The sequence below is a fragment of the Megalobrama amblycephala genome, linkage group LG8 (assembly GCF_018812025.1).
Source record: "Megalobrama amblycephala isolate DHTTF-2021 linkage group LG8, ASM1881202v1, whole genome shotgun sequence".
Lineage (NCBI taxonomy): Eukaryota > Metazoa > Chordata > Actinopteri > Cypriniformes > Xenocyprididae > Megalobrama > Megalobrama amblycephala.
Window position 1 is genome coordinate 14,810,217 of NC_063051.1, and position 20,682 is coordinate 14,830,898.

Genomic DNA, 20,682 nt, shown 5'->3' on the forward strand with positions numbered 1-20,682 from the left:
GCCATGACCAAGAAGGAAGAAGGGATATATGTGTCTATGCAGTTCTTGTAAGAAGATGTGGTGAGCTATTCCATTTTTAAATGCAATACAACCAGTGCACTGTCCTTATGCTTTACAATGCAATAGTTGTATTGCATAAAAAAATTAAAAAAATCTACAGATGGTTTTCCTTTCCTATTTTATTTCATTTTTTAAAGAACAATTTAATACAAAGATTTTGACAAAGATCACAAATGTAAGCAAAACAAAGGAAATCAAAGATTTAGGGCAGGGATTCATGTTCAGGACTAGATTTTGACGCATCTCTCCCCATCTGTGCGGATGCTTTGAGTAGGCCTGGTTCTAAGGCATACATATGCATGAGAAGTGAAAAATGACATGAAGCCTCTGAGTACATCTTCATTGACACTCAAAAGCAGCATATCAATGTTTTCAAGACAGCAAGAAGCTCCAAAACAAAGTTTTCCATCTTGCAAGGGTGCTGTCTCATTAGTGGCAAATCACGACTCTGACATTTACACTGTAAGCAGTGGTAATGCATTTCCATTTCTTTTAGAACGGAGCGGAACATTTCAGTCAGACAACATAAGTCTGTTTGTTCAGGAAAACAAGCAAGAGGAGGAGGCAGAGACAGAATATAAAAAAAAAGAGAGAGAGAGAGAGAGAGAGAGAAATGAAAAAGTAAACAAATATATCCTGCACAAACACACAAACATACATCTGTGCAGGAGTTTAACTCAAGAACAACCATACAAAGGATCTTGCATTTATCCTTTTGTTTATGTTTAAAACTATAATAATGATGTATGCAGCTGAGACCAGTAAATGGAAAACATCATGAGCAAAATGCAATTCTTCTTTTATGGCGGTTATTTGTTAATTTTCAATGGCTTAATTAGTTAATCAACTACTCTTTAGTAAATGGTTTCAAAATGGCTTTTGGTCCAGAAAGAGGTGTTAGTCCCTAAGGAAAAGGACAGTCTAAAGCCGGGCACACATTTAACGACTAGCTAAAACATTCTAAGACTGTGCTGAACATACAAGCGATTGTTTCCTGCGACTGAAGCCGATTTAAATACTTACACATGGAATTTGAACACCGACTGTAATCGCAGACTGAACGCGACTGGATGCGTTTGAGTGCGATCAGTCATAAGTATCAATTTACATTCATAATCGGCCTTACAATCGTTAAGTGTGTGCGTGGCTTAAGTCAGGACAGCATGTTCTTTGCCTTGAATCAAATCAGTTGGCAATGACAGAGTAATACTGCTATCACTAAATCATGTAAGATAAGATAAGACTCATACAGCAGAAGACCTGATTTAGTACTATATCTATGATATCAGAGAAAAACTGGTCTGGTGAAAGATATTAGTGTGAATTTCACTCCAAATTTCATCTTTATTAATTTATATCATGAAAACAGTATTTTTCATAATGTCTTGAATTGCTGCAAAATTTCATCAAAATGCTAATTTATACACTTTCAGGAAAAAAAAAAGGTACAAAAGCTGTCACTGGGGTAAACTCTTTGTACCTTATTTGTGCATATTAATACCTTAAAGGTATAATGCTGCCTTCACATGCTCTTGAAATTATCGTAAATACGAGTTTTCTAGGTAAAAATTGCACATTCGCGCCCTCCCATTTCAAGAGTTGTATGCGATAAGCTCGTAATCACGACTTCAGAAGTGGGAATTATCAATTCCGATAGCATCTGAAGGCAGCATTAATACCTCAAAGGTACATATTAGTAGCGATTAGCGAAAAGTAGTAAATGGTTAGAACCTATTGAAAGGGTCCCGTCTCAGTGACAGCTTTTGTACCATTTTTTTTCTGAAAGTGCATGAAAATAAGGCAGATGAGTTGTTTCAGATTTATTTTTATAGTTAATTCTACATATTTTTCCCCCTGGAAAGATGTGTGGAGCATTTCGAGGGTTGTGGAACCACATATTGAGATCTGTTGGATAGTGCTTGGTGTAGATGACATTGACATCACTTTACCTTAGTTTATGGCTGAGGTCAAACTCACAGGGGACTTGAAAACCCACAGAAACCACAGAATGTTTTCCATTCATTTTATCCAATCAAAAAAACAAAAAAACAAAACAAAACAAAAACGATTGAGATTCGGGAACCTCTGATTGGTGGATCTCACATCATTTTCAATGGCTTAATTAGTTAATCAACTACTCTTTAGTAAATGGTTTTAAAATGGTTTCAAAATGGCTTTTGGTCTAGAAAGAGGTGTTAGTTCCTAAGGAAAAGGACAAAAACAAAACAAAACAAAAACCTCTCTGATTGGTGGATCTCACATCAGGTCCCGGCGGGTCGTAAATACACACAATTCTATTGTTATGTTTAGCATTACAACATAACAACCTGACACAAAAGCTTGTACTTTCTGTGTTTTTTTGTTTGTTTTTTGTTTTGCACTATGGTAAATTGCAATTTACGTTATTAACTCCAAAATCATCAGGTACATCAGTGGGAGAGCCACTTGCGGCAACACTCATGGAAAGAATGTGTGGTTTAGTTCGGTTGGTAATCATAGGTGGAGGGTGAATCAACACCAGGGTAAGGAGATTTGTTATTAAAGGGGCTACATTCACAAACCACTGTTTTAACAGAAAAGCAAGCATGTGGGATTTGGCATGGCAGAAAGCCATTTATAATCACTAAAAAGCTGTCACCCTTCTTAATTCATTGTGATCTCACAGTTATTTTATAATAAATGAAGCTGACTGCAAAATGAATCTCTTATTTACATACATTGTTTGTTATAATGATTTGCAAGTGTGCGTCTCAATCAGCTCCCTAGCTTCCTATAGGTCATGAATCAGTATATCATGGCACTGGTAAGGACACTGGCTCACTACACATTGGGACACTGATGACATATTTCTGGCGACATGACAACTACCTCATTGTACAACATTACTACTGGTATTTATGAACAACAGCAGAACTATCAACGCCTAAATGAATCTGCAGCAGTCATATGGCACAGGTAGGAGCTCTCCAAAAATTCCCATCTTACAAGCTGTCGTTATGAGCTTTACGAGGATGTGAACACTTTTTTTTAAAAGTTGAAATATCGTAATTAAGGCAATTACAACATGGCGTGAACGCACCTATAGTGAGCACTGATGCTCCCTGGTTTTTACGTCGCATTGTGGGACTTTTTAGAGCGTGAACATTTTAGTGCACAGGTAGGATTTTGCAATTGACTACTGAACAGGGAGCTGATTGAGACGCACCGTCAGAATCCACTCATTACTTAAAACGCTGGAGTTTTTGTTCAGTGCTAACTTAAACACCTGCGATTGGCCATTGCGTTCAGGAAATCAACTTACACTGCCCTCCAAAAGTTTGGAAACACCCCTGGCAAAGTGTGGTTTTGGAAGATATCAGCATAAATCCTTATCATTTTTTGGTGCAAATACATTAAAGTAACTTGACATTATCATTGAAGACCAGCAATAATAATTTTCATTTTGATTACATAATAATAGCAATATATATATATATATATATATATATCAATGTCAGACATGCCCCTTTGCCAGCTGTGATGCCTGGTTACTGGTTTAAACTTGGTTAGATTTTTGGGTCAGCACATCTTAATAGCTTCAACAATTGATTGACAATTAAGTTTAGAATACAATGAACCAATTAGAACCCAGTTTAGGTCAGATAGCTGCTAATGGTGGATATTTTGATGAATCGAAAATTTAAATTTTCTATGCATAAACTGTTTATGTAATAAAATATGTTTTCGTAGTTTGTGTTGTCCCTTATCATTGCAAAATTATCACAAATTACAAAGGATTCATGCCAATATTTTCCAAAACCCCACTTTTCTAGGGCGTTTCTAAACTTTTGGAGGGCAGTGTATATGTTTATGATTGGCTTCATTGCTTCACTGATGGCACCCACCTGCAGGAGCAAATTGGCGCCTAACTCTTCATGGGAAGGAGACCTATTTAAATAAGGTAAATGGGGGAAAATGAAACATCTCACACATGGAGCATATGACAGGGCTTTCAAGTTAATAAAGTAAAATTATATTAGTATTCATTAAATTGTGAAACATTGCTTAGAACAAAATGCATTCAAATATGAATAAATACACTTTTTGAATGTACATGTACTGTTAAAATATAGCTTGTTCAAGTTATTAAGACAAGTAAATATTTTAACATTAACAATATGGGCACTTGACTTTTTGTTTTTCATTAATTTTTTTTTTTTTTTTTTTTTTTTTTTTAATATGCACTAGGCTACTATTTAATTGTATTGTTGTTAATAAATTGTTAAATCTAATTATCTAAAAAATGAAATTAAATTGTGTGGAGTGCAAAATCCATTTCTAAATGGCTCCTGGGGATTCCTGAAAATGTAGCTATGATTAACACAAAAAACTTTTTTTTTTTTTTTTTTTTTTTTTTTTTTTAATGCTTGAAAGAACGTGAGTTTACTTCTTTTGGTTTTAATATGTGGAAGTATAACTATGTTGAATCATTATTCAATCTTACAGTCTGACTCCTCCACATAATAGAAAGAGACATTTTCAGCTTTATAGCCTTAAGCATAAAATAAGTAAAAGCTTGTTAGTGCAGATGCTGGTGGGAGCCAGCAAGTTGTGAGATATTACACTCCATTTTAAACTAATTTAAACGTCATTATTCTAGCATAATTATAATTTTTATGACCTAATTTTAATTGAGAGACTTCTTGGAATATGTTGTGTGTAAAAATTAAGTAATTAAAGTGCTAATGGAGGAAATATGGTATTTAAAAATGTCATAAAAACTGTATAAAAGAAGAGAAATGTGACCAGTTAATAACAGAAAAATATACAAATTCTACTGATCTTTTAAAATTCTGCCAACTATAATTTCATATAGCAATAATATGATGATTTTAACTAACAAACTACTCTATAATTTTAAACAACCCTAATAATAATAATAACAACAACAATAATAATATGTATTATTATAATATATTATTATTTTTTTAAAAGTAAACTCATGTGTCATGGCTGCGGACAGGCGCGCCGTTGGCACGGGGGACAGGGGCCTCAGGACCCCCGCAGTTTTGAAAAGACAGATATCGACCCCCGCACTTTTGATAAGGGCTGCTTCAATGAGTCACAATATATCGTCTTTTAGCTTAGGATATTTTCTTTCAAATGAGACCATTTTCACGTTTCTGTGAGCTTTCGTTCGTAAATAATCAACTGTTTTGTCGCAAATGTGAAGAAGAGGAAATGCGCTCTCGAACGGAGAAACACGTGATCTCCAAGCAATCGATCACAGCGTGCTAACGTTTTAGGACAGGTCGATGGTATAAATCGTGGCCGAACGTTAGCGTTTGTCAATCAAGCCAAACCGTCCATTTAGAAACTGATAAATTTGACACTTTAAGGTAAGGAGGCTGATCTCTCAGGTTGATGCGCGAGCTGGCTTGACTGACTTGAAGTTTTCGTGAGGATTTGTAGTTTATGGACTGTTTTGATTTCGGTAATTACATCTAGAAAGTTAAAAGCATTGATGGCATCTATAAAAGAGATATCTAAAAGCGAAACGAAAGTTATTGCTTCGACCGGCGACACAGTGGGGAGGACGCACGAGAGGAGACCTGCGTTTTTAATTGGTATGTGTATAACTTGTGGCATGCACTTTGATCGCGAAAGTGAAAGTGCCCTTTGCGGTCGCATCGCGGTGTCCCCGCGTTCCCATTTCTCTCGATGTGAACCGTGAGATCCAGTCCATTACAATTTAGGGCCCTGGTATACTTCATTTCCCGCATTCCGCGAGCCTTTCAAAGAAACTCCACACGTGCACCGTCTGTGGTCATAACAATAACAATAACAATCTAACCACCCCCCACCAACCCCCATTTTGGTCCCCCCCCCACTTTGAAAATGTCTCCTGCGCCCCTGGCTGCGGAAGTTGATGGGTTTTCAAGCCCACTTCATCCTCTCATTTGTCTTGATAGATGTGAATCGCAGCCTCCTCCTACTGGCCCCTCCCACTGAAACACATACACAGACACGCAGAAAGCGGGAGACGTATTTAAAACTTTTTGAGATCTGTCACAGACTTTGTCATCCCGAAAATCGTGGCGTTTGTCGCACGATTAATTACTATACTGACAGAAGATTTCGCGAGGCTCCTTTCAGCCGAAGGAAACGTTACCGTGAACTCCCTACGAAAGTTTTCCTCAGCATTACTGAAGATTCGCTGGTATGTCACTTTGTTTCTATCGTTGCTTTAAGTTTGACGTATACATTGTATTAGGATTGTTGTTAGACAGGTTTAGGTTTCTTGTAAAAAATGTTGTTTCATAGTATGTTTACAGTCGCATGCTCATTCCATAGACGCTCATGCACGTTTCACAGCATGTTGAGTCTCGCGACGTGACAAAACCAGAGCTCTTCCATTATAATCTATGAAGTTGTTATCTACTATGCAAAGTGACGTTCTTCAAGTGCATGCAAAGATTTACAGCCCATTAGAGTAATTGTAAAATGTTTTTTTTTTTAAACTGAACTAAAGAGTTTTGTAAGTCTGCACGGTCTCTGCAGATGTTGTGATGTGGTCAGGATGAGCTGTGAAACTTGAGGTGCTTGTGGTGCCATATGACAGCTTAACTACAATGTGCTGTCCAGCATAGAAAAACTTTTTCTCCCATTAACTTCAAGCCCGACTCTTTTTCAGGATGAGCGGACTGCCCTGCACAGGAATTTCATTGAATCAAATTAATGTACATAGTTAACATAACACTGAAAGTACAGACATGACACGATTCTCTTTCAGTGCATGTAAAGACAAAAGCCTCTTCCATTTAGTTGCAGGTATTGTGAAATTCTCAAACCTTTGGGAATAGTATTATGTAAAACATGACAAAAATTCAAGGTATATACCTTCCTGGGATATCTGTCACAGAACTTGATACTATGAGTAAGACTTAAACAACAGGAAATATTCATAAATATGATGTCTTGTGTCCTCATGGGCTATCTATGTATGTATGTATCTATCTATCTATCTATCTATCTGATTGATTAGATAATCCATTGAAGCAATGGACATCCTTGTTGTTATGCTTCTGTGTTTGGTTACCAAAGAGACGGTTTTCACTTTATCAGTTTGGCAAGTGTCTTAATATAATATTTCATAACCTAATCCATAACCTATTCATGTTTAGTTACAGATTTAAAGTAATATCTTTAGTTGAGACCATTCGCTGTAAGTCTCTTTCATTATTGGTGCGTGGCTGATCTCCTCAGAGGGATTTGTTCTGGGTCCCGGTCAGGCTTTTCATGCCTGTCAGACATTGGATGATCCCTGAAAGTGTCTTACGTGAGAAAACGAGGGTTGCTGGGCAGTGAATTCAATGGGAAAGGCTAATCAGAGCTCTTGAAAGTACTTTTGCCTAAAGAGACAGTTCATACATTGATTAATGTAGTGGAGATGAGGTGTAGAATGAAGGTGGTTTTGTGAGGACAACAGACCTGTGACTGTTATCTGATTCAAGACCCCAGTGACATGTTGATTCAGGTTCCTTAGGGTTAGCGATCACTCACTCACAACTTATTAATTTCTAGTCTCAAAGATAGAGGGAGACAGAGGAAGTTCAGTGCTTTTTGGAGGGAACTAAATTCACTGCACATAGCTGAGTAGATTAACATGAGATGAGGTATTTTGATGAATTTTAAGTAACTTTTTCATCTTCTTTTCTATCTTTTTCATATCGACGCTCTGTGAGCAGTGCCGGTGTCACTGATGATTCATAACTAGAGGCGTATGAGTAAAAATTGCATGTTGATGCAAGTGTAAATGTGTTACTTTGCATGCTCTGATGTGACTCACAGATACACTGTGAAAAAAAAAAAATGTGTTCAGTTTACTTAATTCAAATGTGCAAACTCATTGCCTTAATTCAATTAAGTAAGCTTTACTTGATTGTATTAAGTTGATCTTACTTAAACCATTTAAGTTTTGTCAGTTTAATTCTATTTAATTCTATTTTATCTGTGATCTGAGGAAGTGAAATAAAGTAACTGGTCTTTATTTTACAATTTTATTTGCTGTCTTGTGTCAGTATTACCCCAACAATGACAGCAAATTAAATTGTAATGGTCTTATTAATAAAAAAACCCAAAACTTAACTGTTACTGAATGTTGATGTCTATGTGTGACTCGAGCAAGGTTGATTGCAAGGCACTGGCTCATCTAGAGAGGAATCAACCCCCTTAAAATTTTGATGTTTCACAATAGTATGGTGTTTATGATTTTATATATATATATATATATGATATGATCTAATAAACCAAAATTCTACACAGTCTAAAATAGTTATTGGTTTAGTACCAAATTATGTCACTTTTATAAAAGCAATCTAATATGTCTCTTCCTTTGAAACCACAAATAACTGTAATTTCCCATTTGGAAATCAATTGGAATCAACAGGAATAGAGTTATAGTAATATAAGTGAAGTTCCAAGTGCAATGGTGAGAAGAAATTTTTGTAAAATCAACATGAATTTATGGTCAACTTACGTGACGTTATCCCAAACGTTTTGTATTGATAATTTAACATCCAAGATAACTTTAAGAAAATGAGTGAATGCAACTAAAGAAAGATAACTGCAGAAGTGGAGAAAATGAGTGAAAAGTCTATTAAGAATTGCCCCGCCTTAAAAAGCCTTTCCTTTTTTTTGGTTTTTTTTTGCTTGACTAAATGGTACTCAAACCAGTTAAGTAATTTTTACTTGTGCTTTCTGAGTAACAAAGCATAGCATGAAAACAGTAAAGATTACTAAATTGTTTTAAGTAAGTTCAACAAATTCTTCGACATTAAGTAAAGTTTACTAAAAAAGGTTAGTTAGAACAACTGTTAGGTTTTACAGGTCACACACAGATGTGCAGATGTTCCATATGAGTGTGTGTGTGCATGCTCTGTGGTCTTAGCGGTGGCCCTGAGGTGTGATTTAGTTTTGTTTGTGTGCATGCTGTGTGAATGAATGTGTCCAGTGCTAAAGATGTGGAATTGGCCCAGTGAGTCGAGTAGATTGATCAATCTGTATCACTGTTGGAGGTTGTGGTTTTGTTTGAGTGCAGCTGGCCACTTCATGTCCCCAGTGTGTCACAGTTTGACACGTGGCTACGCTCGCAGCCAACACGGAGAGGATCCTTTTGGGCCAACGAGCACATCTTCCATTATAAACATGTCAAAGAGGCTCCCGTCACCGTTCACTTACGCAAACGGGAAACCACACTGTTTAGGCTGAATGACTCAATCCAAATAAGATTCATTAGCAGCCATAGGCCCGTGTTGGACATTATTATGGCTTTCGGGAGGCCTCCACTACCAAAGTGGCCCTAGATGATGTGCTGTATAGGTACCCACATTTTCATAGAAACTCATGCCATGTTTCTTGGCTTGAACAATCTAGGCTGGAGTGAGTTATGTTTTATTTATACATGGCTGGAAATAGTTGTGGTGTGTTATTCTCTAGAGGTCATGATGTATTCTGGTCGATCCTTTTCATGCTGAGATGGTTTTCAGAAGGACATGGTCAAACATACCGTAAAGACCTCATGAAATAAAAATCAGTTTTATGACTTTTAGTTCATGTCTATTAGCTTTGACGTTGTCTGTATACTAGTGTGCTTCTAAACACTGGCAATTACAAATATAAAACATACAGTCTTTCCCTTGAAGAAAATTGATCATAAATATTAATAACTCACCTTGTTTGGAGGGGTATATGCAAATCCGTCTTTACAGTCTTAAAGGGTTAGTTCACCCAAAAATGAAATTCTGTCATTAGTTACTCACCCTCCACACCTGTAAGACCTTCGTTCATCTTCGGAACACAAATTAAGATATTTTTCATAAAATCCAATGGCTTAGTGAGGCCTGCATTGCCAACAAGACAATTAACACTTTTAATACTCAGAAAGCTACTAAAGACGTAAACAGTTCATGTGACTATGGTGGTTGGAACCTTAATGTTATAAAGAGACGAGAATACTTTTTGTAAAAAAAAAAAAAAAAAAGACTTTATTGAACGATTGGGCGATTTCAAAACACCGCTTCATGAAGCTTCAAAGCTTTACGAATCTTTTGTTTCGAATCAGGGTTTGGAGCATGTATCAAACTGCCGAAGTCACGCCCCCCCAGTGGTGAACCATTGAAATTTCGAAACACTTATGACGTAACAAAGCCTTGTTTACTGAAATCACGTGACTTTGGCACTTTGATACAGTCTCCGAACCACTGATTCGAAACAAAAGATTCGTAAAGCTTCGAAGCTTCATGAAGCAGTGTTTTGAAATCGCCCATCACTAGATATTAGTCAATATCACCAGTCGTTATTTTGTTTTTTTGGCACACAAAAAGTATTCTCGTCGCTTCACAACATTAAGGTTGAACTACTATAGTCACATGAACTGTTTTAAATACGTCTTTAGTAGCTTTCTGGGCATCTGAAAGTGTTAATTAGCTTGCTGGCAATGCAGGCCTCACTGAGCCATCGTATTTTATCAAAAATATCTTAATTTGTGTTCTGAAGATGAACGAAGGGCTTATGGGTGTGGAACGACATGAGGGTGAGCAATTAATGACAGAATTTTCATTTTTGGGTGAACTAACCCTAAAAGAAATAAAGGTTCTTTATTGGCATCTGTGGTTCAATGAAGAAATGTTAACATCCATGGAACCTGTCCATTACAAAAAAAGATTTTTTAAACTGGAAAAAGGTTCTTTAGATGATTAAAATGTTCTTCACACTAAGAAAAAAAAATGGTCTGCTTAAGAACTGTTCATTTGTGGTACCTTTATTTTTAAGAGTATAGTATGAACATTTCCCACCTAATATCATGTTAAAAGTCATAGGAGTTTGAAATTAAATGAGGATAAACATGTGAAAATTTAATTTGTGGGTGAACTATCTCTAAGTCTATTGGAAACTTAAAAAAAGAAGAAGAAAGAAGCCATTTGAAATGTGTCATCCCAACTTATTGTCTCAGTAGGAAATACAATAACAAAGAAAAGAAAAATGCTTTCATCAAATCATTTCTTGTGCTCTTTAAAACACAACTTTTGACATTGGATAGATTGGCATGGGAACAGTTTTCCAAGTTGTGCATTTCACAGTGGGATGCATATTCTGCAAAGAATATGCAGAATATACTTTTACACAAGAAACAGAATGTGATCAAAACTAAATCTGATCCGATTGTGAATGATCTGTATCTTTCGTTAAGTCAGTTTCTCATTTTGAACTGAATATGGATGGTTTTATAGTTTTAAGGCACGCTTCTTCCTCCAGAGTGAAGTGATTCTATGAGTTCAGACCGAGGCTGCGTATTAAACCATATGGTGTTCGACACTCCACCTACACAGTAATAGTGTGGAGTAGCTACTTATTATGTTCAGTCTGGGGTCTGCTGCCTTGAATTTGCTAATGACTTTTCCAGAATGTTTCTGAATGTTATTGTACTATATCTTTCTACCGAGAAATAGAGGGAGAGTCACAATCTTTCAGCGGGAGTCATATGAGGTGATCGGTCTCTAAACTGAAACAAACACACTTTTATTTTATATCTAATCACAACCGATAAAGTTATACCAAGTCGACCTGCCCACGTTCCCATGGTTGGTCCTTCACTGATCCGCTTTTGACATGCTCAAAAAAAAGTTCATTTTATGAGTTTTTGTATTTTGTTTTGCCTGGTTCTGGAGAAAAATTTAGTTGTTGTTGTTGTTTTTGTTTATTTATTTATTTATTTATTTATTTATGCCCTAACTAGGCCAGCTCAGATATATATATATATATATTTGTTTTGTTCTATTTATTTTGTAATTTTTTCTTTTTTTTTTGTTTTGTTTTGTTTTTAAAGCACTCTTTTATTTATCTTTTTGTTTTGTTTTGTTTTGCCCCAACCAGGCCAGCAGAATTTTTGTTGTTGTTGTTTAAATTATTTTTTTTTTTTGCCTTTGATAATGTCCCCTTTGATCTCAGGAATCCAAAATGCCTCTGCCCTCAGTGTGAGAGTGGCAAGAGAGGGGGACACCAAATCAAAAGCAGAGGGCACTGGCTTGGGGCCCCTGTACTGGAAGTGCAATATTTGTTGAGATCCTCCAAAATGACTTCCCAGCCTCAGCAGCTGCCCGTGTGTGAATGGCTCTTTGTTCCTGCAGCTGTTTGCTGAGAGAGAGAGAGAGTGTGCTCTCCACACCTTACTGAGAGAGAATGAGAAAAAGGCAGAAAGATAGTAGAAGGAAGGAAGCAAGCAGAGAGAGTGAGCTAGTGACAGTTTCAGAGATGAAGCTGTGGCTTTCATTACTCTTCTCTTCGGGACAACCCCCCCTGGTGTAGCGTGTGGTTGTTCTAACCATTGATGTTCAGATTGACATTTGAGGTTTTAATCCACCTGTGCTACCGTGCATCTTTGTGTAAATTTGACACATTGATTTCCCCATAATGCACTGGAGTAGCATGTGGTGGGTTCAGGAACTGTGCCTCACCCGTTGCTGCACGGTTGGATGGTTGCTCTGAATGTAACTGCTAAACCCATTAGTGAAATGCTTCAGTAAACTAGTGTGACAAACCTGTGATGTTGTTTGGTCAGGTTAATAAAGTGTTATTGGCCTGTGTATGTGTATGCGTATCTACACACACTGTGTGGCATGGTGATGTATGCCTCTTAAAATCTGCTACTTTCATTATAGGTAATCTTTACAAGCTGATGAAAAAAACAGGAGAGATGCAGCCATGTCGAAACTGGCGAGTTGTGCGAGTCTTGCGGTGCACTGAAGTATAAATTCTTAGAAATATGAACCTTTTTATGAATTTTTAATAATAGTAACACTTTAAGGTGATGTTGTTACAGGGTAATTACATAAATAAATACTGAGTTATATTAATTAATTACATGTTGAGGTTAGGGTTTGGTTTAGGGTTAGTTACTAAAGCTACTAAAGATGTATTTAAAACAGTTCATGTGACTACAGTGGTTCAACCTTAATGTTATGAAGCGACGAGAATACTTTTTGTGCGCCAAAAAAAACTAAATAATGACTTTATTCAACAATATCTAGTGATAGGCGATTTCAAAACACTGCTTCATGAAGCTTCGAAGCTTCGAATCAGTGGTTCGGAGCATCTATCAAACTGCCAAAGTCATCACGAGGTTGAATCACTGTAGTCACATGAACTGTTTTAAATACGTCTTTAGTAGCTATCTGGGCATTGAAAGTATTAATTGTCTTGCTGGCAATGCAGGCCTCACTGAGCCATCAGATTTTATTAAAAACTGACATGAGGGTGAGTAATTAATGACAGAATTTTCATTTTTGGGTGAACTAATCCTTTAACATACAGTAAAACGTTGCCATAATAATAAACTATCTAAAAACAATTTTAAGACAAGTTTTTGCTGATGTTTCACTTCAGAAGGGCTTGATATTAACCTAAAATCACCATTATTTACTTTGAAAAAACCCTAAACCTCTATCTCAGATTTGGGACGGTGGCTATGGAAAACTCATTTCATTTTGTCAGAATGGAATTATACTAACTGAATCGAGTCTGATGTGAAATTTAAGGCTCTCTGAGCAGACATAAATGTTTAAATGCCAGTGTAGATTTGTTTGAAAGGTTTTTATTTGATGACTAAATATCTTTCACCATGTAGATGGTAGGTTTATTACTGCAACGCTTTGTCAGGTAGTGAAGTAAGTGAAACTTCATGTGGATAATGCATGTTGTATTTAAGCTCTATTGGTGTGGCATGTGTTGGCATTAGCCCACCCTCCGGTGAACTCCGGTTGGCCACTTCATCTCTCGAGTTCAGTTGTGGTCGTGTTAATTAGCTGTCATCTGTTAATGCTCTTAACGGCAAACTCCAGGTGTCTAATCTGACCGCTATCTTGACCTCAGCATTTCTTTTATTGTGTTATTATTCATTTAAATCACTCTGTAAGTTGAAACTGGCCTTTTTTTCATACTGCAGCTGAAGTTGTTAGATAATGACCCATCACATTTTCTCCTCATTCCCACCATTCACATGAGGCTTAATTAGTGGGTTGTGATTAAAAAGCGCCGCCATATCAACCAGAGCCCTGCTGTCTCTTCCCATCTAAGCCCACAGGATGTGACATTAAGACCCTAATACCCTGCTGCTTGGTCACTGACTGACATCTTTCTCTCTCTCATTCTACAGAGTGTGTGGGGACCATTCAAGAAGACACCCCGCTGCTTCTGTTTCTGCCACGTCTGGCTTCAGGAAAGCGTTCTCTTCCAGCCATGTGGCTAACGGCACACATACACCCTTCCACCATCCTGTTTTTGACCCTCAGCTGCTTGGCCTCTGCAGGTAAGCGCTGTTATCCTTGTAACCCATCATCTCTCTCCTGGGATTGTGGAATAACAGGTCAAGAGTGAGTGAATGTGGCATGACGTTGCATGAGCCGTCTATATCATCTGTTACATTTTCCTTATGAAGATGAAGGGAAGGCTGACAATTTATGAGGGGTGTTTTAAAAACCTTTCAAAAGTGCCATGGCTCATGATAAAGTGAATACCAGTGCTCAAGCACCCTAGGCTAATTTTTATGTTTTAAAGTGCGTGTTTATAGGTGAAGCGTACATTTCTGGTCACCAAGCAGTGCCAAATGGACCCCATCTGCCTTTTTTTGGGGGCAAACAGTTAGTCTGGCAAAGTTAGATAGGCAAAAGCTGATATATTAGACAGCTGAACATGCTTAACGTGCATTGTGGCATGACTGTGACAGGGACAAGTCTCAGTGCTTAAAGGTATAGTTCACCCAAAAATGAAAATTCTGTCATTATTTAGTCACACTCAAGTTGTTCTTTAAAGTATCTTCTTTTGTGTTCAGCAGAAAAAAGAATTTCATACAGGTTTGGAACAACTTGAGGGTGAGTAAATAATGACTTTTATTTTTAGGTGAACTATCTCTTAAGGTGGTGATTACAGTTACCTGTAAATGTTTGTTCCATTAAAATCAATATATATATATATATATATATATATATATATATATATATATATATATTTTTTTTTTTTTGTAGCTAAATATAAATATGCCAACATTTTACAGTGATTTTAGTCACTAATGTCTAAATTCATCAATTTTAGTTATGAAAATATCCATTACAATTTCTTGTCATATTAATTAATTTAAGTCACTTTTACTTTGACTAAAGTAAAAGTGACTTCAATTATCAACATTTAACAAAAACAACATTTGAAAACTATTTTGAGTTACCTGAGCTCCTGAAATAACATTATAATGAGTACACATTATAATATAATGTTGGAAATTCTTTTTGCTTTAGTTTAGAATTTTCTGGGAATTAGACATGTTTTAGTTTGTAAAACATTTTTATTAATTTTACGTTTATGTTGTGTGTATATACACTACTGTTCAATAGTTTGAGGTCGGTATGATTTTTTGAATGTTTTTGAAAGAAATCTCTTAAGGCAGGAACACACCAAGCCGACGGTCGGCCGTCGGGCAGTTTTTGTTCGTTGGCCCACTACGTCTTCTCAGTATGTTCTGCACCATCGGCTGAAGTTGGTCCTCGTTGGCTTTTTTTCGGCTGATTCGACAGAGCTTGTCGGTCCGTTGGGCCATCTGATCATTCTGATTGGCTGTTCAGCTACTGCCACCTGCTGGTACGGAAAGACATTTCATCTCGCGCAGGCGCAGAACGGACGTGCTACTTGGCTCTCGGCTGTTGAGCGTTGGTTTTGTGTGTCAGGCCAACTTTGGACACAGACGCTGCCGACGTGAGCCAACCCCCGCTTTGGTCGCCACTAGTTCGTCGGCGTTGGCTTGGTGTGTTCCTGCCTTTATGCTTACCAAGACTGCGAAATAATAAATCGCGTGCAGGTTTTAGTAAATCGAGGGAACGAGATAGTAAATTGTGTGCACGATTTAGTAAATCGAGGGAAAGAATTAGTAAATCGTGTGCAAGATTTAATTTTTTTTCTTGCATGTCATGTGCGGGGCTCCGTAATTTTCAAATCAGTATATATTTAAAAATTTCTTCCTGTGATGGAACAGCTGAATTTTCAGCATCATTACTCTAGTCTTCAGTGTCACTGTCACATGATCTTTCATAAATCATTGTAAAAACTCATGCAGTCTTTGAAGAATAAAAAGTTCAAAAGAACAGAATTTATGTAAACTATTTTGTAACATTATAAATGTCTTTACTGTCACTTTTGATCAATTTAATTTCAATCGTACTGACCCCCGACTTGTGAAAAGTAAATTCATGTATATGTTTTCGTCTTGTGTGCTTCATCAATTACGAAATTAAAGACACCCTTCATTAACTAACAAATTCATGATGAAATGACACTGAACACTGTATTTGACCGTAAGCATGCCTGGATCTAGTCTTTCACAGAAAGCGGGGCATGTTCTTTGCAGGGACTCTTCGCAGGGCGTGTTCTCGATAAGCTGTGCCTCGGCGCTCATTGTCTTGACAGAGTGAGGCAGTGTTGCCTGTTTTGTCAGGCAATCACGATTCGCCCCCTGTGTTCGGAATTTCCCCGGTTCCTCCCAGCATGAGTCTTCCAGATCTGCCTGTCAGAGAGCAAAGGCTGGGGGGATTTGCATTAAGAAAGTGCTGACAGCCTCAATCTCTCAGCCCGAAACACCAGTGCCGCACGTCAGCTATGCGTCCTCTAACCCGACTCATGCAGCTCTATCTGTGTGATTGATCAGGGCTTGTTGGCTCAGTCTCTTCAGAAGAGTGATGATTTGTTCCCCTCTGGCACAACAGCCTGACAGATGCCAAGAGAAAAAGGGAAAGAAAACAATATGGCAGCAACCAAACAAACTGAAGGAACAGGCAAAATTATGACAGTCATCAAGTCTGGGTTGTCGGAATGGAGTGTTATGACTTAAGAGTGAATGTATTTCACACCGTTCTATGATTTTACTTCCACTTGTTCTGTCGAATGTCTCTTTGTTGGTAACAGATCCCACTGGCCATTCTCAGCGGTTTTATGATTTCTCTGTCACTCAAACCAAATGCTTTTCTTCTCCAGAAAAATAAAAAAAGAAAGAAAGTAGTGTAAATATTTGGCTGAAAGACTGGGGCGGGGTCATGATTAAATCTATGGTTTTTACACTTTAAATTAATTAATTACACTAAGTTGATGTATTAAATTCACTAATCTACTAATTATATGAAGTATGCAGCTGTCAGGAAGCTGATGTTAACCAGCCATATAATTAACAGTTTAACAGGGGCTATAAAAGTATGCAATTTTCAGAGGTAAGAATTATGTCATATATAAATAAGCTAAGAAAGTAGAGGACTTTTTTAATAATGTTAACTGAATTGTAGTTCAGCGTAACGCTAACAGAGGGTAAACACCTCCATCAACACGGCTGGTAAAGCGAGATGTTTGACCTGAGTCTCGAGCTGCTCAAAGCGGAACGGTTCCTGTTAGTGATGGTAAAGCAGGAGGACAATGGCCACTGTGTCAGAATGTCCCTTGAGTTTAGTGAAATTTGGCCAGAATACAATTCTACCTACCCCTTCCTTTAATGCTGTTGAGCGAGCATTGTTGCTTCGCACTATATATTTGCTTCCTTAGAGTCTTTCTCAGACATTTTGGCACATTTACCTGGAGCATATTTATTAATAAGCTCTACCTTCTTTTAATTAGGTCTAATTTATTATTGTTGATGAAGCTGTTCCAAACCCTTGTTTTGGGTGTTGTTGACTCTGATAAAATTGGAGTCTAAACAAACTTTTTGAGCCTCATATCTGGGCATGCTCAGTATTTTCCTTGTACTCCATTTTTTTCTTTTTGTTTTAGAGCATAGCGGCAGAAACTCCCTGAAGTCTCTTGTTTTCTAAAAAAACTAGGACATTATCTAATCTGCAGCATCAGAGTGTCTGCAGCCCTGAGCCCTTTCCACATGGACTTCAAATCACTGCCAGTCATAACCTGTGTTTAGCCGTAGTCATCTGATTATAGAGATGATAGAAGTGTGATATATGAAAATCTCCATGTCTTCTGAGACCTTGTCATCAGAACGTCTCTTCCTCAACACTGTATCTCCTGTCATAATGGAGAAATGTGTAATCAATATGATATATTAGGAAGAAGATCTGTCCCAGTGTGTCCCAGGATGGTTCGTACTAATGTGACGTGACTGATACAGTTAAAAGTAGGAATAGTGTTTCACAGTTGAGGTGTATTTTTGGTCTAAATATGTATGAAGCAAGGTAAGAGACTCACGTGTAATTGCTTAATACTAGGCCATAATGAATTAATGAAGTATGTTAAAAAAGGGTTAAATGTGTTCTTTTTCCTTCATCTCATCTTATTCATCCTGTGCAAACTGTTTACATTTTTATCTACATGTTTTTTTTTTATTTCAGAATTTTAATTTGAATGAATGGCGGTTAATGCCAAAATATGGGCGTAGTGTCCATGACGTCACCGTTTCTGAAGAGCATTTTTGAAGCATAAAGTGGGCCGTCACCATCTTGGCAGATCTATCTAAGATCTATCTATCTTAGATACTATCTAAAATATTAAAAGTAATGAAATAGCGATCGCAAGATGAATCCAATCCGTCGCACTTGAGTAAAATGTCCATGAGCGTCCATTGAAAAACATCCAACAGCACTTTTTGTCCACAGAAATGTCCACATGAAATATTGATATATTGTCCATTGTTTGCATCAAATTTCTTCTGAACGATCTGCTCTCCATCATCGTTCTTCAAGAAATTATGCAATCTGAGCACCGTTTATGTTTATAAAATAGCACCGTTTATAAAACTGTATATGATTGTATACATTGGAGTCCGCGTCCAAAATATAATTTTTCAAAACAGTGCAGCAGATTTAGTAATAATATTCAAGCAATGCTGTCGGATTTTGTGGTGTCTTGAGAGGCATATTCTCCAGCCATTGTCATTGTTGTAAATCTGATGAAACTTTTAGCCAATGCCAAGACGATCCAACAATTGGTGTTCTTTTTATCTTCCGCATTGGTGCACATGTACACAGACGTACATCTGTCTCGACCATTAACCGCACAGAAAGCCATATTATTTGATAATTGTATGAAATAATCCCCAAAAAAGCACAAACACAGCAGAGATGCCAAGTTCAGCGGCTGAAATTAGCTTAGGTGATGTGATAGCTCGTAGACCGGAGACAAATGGCTAGTATATTGACAGCAGCGGCAATCCACCTGTCACTCAGTTGGCCACGCCCATAATTATGCAGCACTTTAAGGCTTAATATAATTTAAACGGATGAGTTATAAAAAAAAATGACTACCCTCACAGTTGTCGTGAAGGGCAAAATTAGCTGTATAGACCAAAACCACTTTTTGTAAAAGGCTGTAAATATTTTTTTGATGTAATGTTGGGCATTTTAACATGGAGGAGATACAGATTTGACTCCCTTTTGGAACCTGTCTCTAGCAGCCAGTCAATGAATTTAAGAGAGATCGCGGGAGGTTGCCACTTGGTCTGTTCAGAACGACATGAACATTTCAGTTCATTTTCAGTACGACTTTTTTTTTTTTTTTTTTTTTTACGGAGAGAGGTTCTAATCTCTGTTCTATCACACTGCGACTAAAGCAGGCCAACCAATGAGATTCACCTCATCGGTCACATTCCCAGAGCCGCTGCTGTTACATAAAACTAAGACTTGGTGGCACTCATGAACTGAGTGCTTGCCTAAGAGACAGTGATTAGTAAGAAATCTCAACTGTCTCTTTTGTCTCTGTACTCTTTTGTCTGCTTGTAATTGGTGTTGTTTGATAAACACCATAGCAAATACAAAAATCAGTTTGAAAACTTCTGTGAAAGCTGGCATCCTTTTTCATTGTTTTTTTTATTTGGGAGGAAACTACAATGTTTTTTTTTTTCTACTGGGGTAACCACAGTATTTCTGCTTTTCTAGAAGCCAACTACTATCACCGAGTGAAACTATTCATTAGTCTGAGCATGGGAAGATTCGTGTTGGTCTGAACAGGCCTAAAGTTTTTGGATAATATTTAAATAGTCTGATTAATATTTTAAACTTTTATTACAAAATTTGATATAAATTTGTCATATTTACTCACCCGCATGTCATTCAGCCATTTGACCATGGCTGTCACACAAGATTTTCAAGGCAAGAATAAAATGAATAGCAACTTAAATTTCTGTCTGTTCATATGAAACTGTCATATGAATTTAGAGGATACCCACAAGTAATTTGAATGACTTTTATAGTGTTTTTTGTCAAAAAAGCACTAGCCATTCTCAGTGGTCCCCATCCACTTTCATTTTATTGGAAAAGATCAACTGTTAAATATCTCTGTTGGTGTTCCATGGAGGAAAAAAGTATACAGATTTGAAAGGTTGAATATATGATGCTATGATTTTCATTTTCTGGATGAACATTCTCTTTAATAAGTGTTTTTAAATAAGCTGTCTGTTCTTCAATACATTTTCTCTCTCTCTCTCACTGCCTCTTTTCATCCCTTCATTTGTCAGACATTCCTTTCTAAGCACTTTTTGTACATCTGAGTTGCCTTTTTTTGGTCTCTCATTTTGCCAAGCTGTAGATTCTCAGTACGGTCTGTTATTATGGGATG

General features: G+C 37.1%; 1 protein-coding gene across 2 annotated transcripts in view; it reads left to right on the forward strand.

Annotated features, from left to right (window-relative positions):
- The first annotated feature begins 6,015 nt into the window (after positions 1-6,015).
- tgfbr3 (transforming growth factor, beta receptor III) overlaps positions 6,016-20,682 on the forward strand; it is a 133,508-nt gene continuing 118,841 nt past the window's right edge. For both annotated transcript variants that reach the window (XM_048199611.1, XM_048199612.1), the window contains exons 1-2: positions 6,016-6,259; positions 14,252-14,404. In XM_048199611.1, coding sequence (XP_048055568.1) covers positions 14,335-14,404 — 70 coding nt within the window. In that variant the 5' untranslated portion in view covers positions 6,016-6,259; positions 14,252-14,334. The remainder of the gene's footprint in view (positions 6,260-14,251; positions 14,405-20,682) is intronic.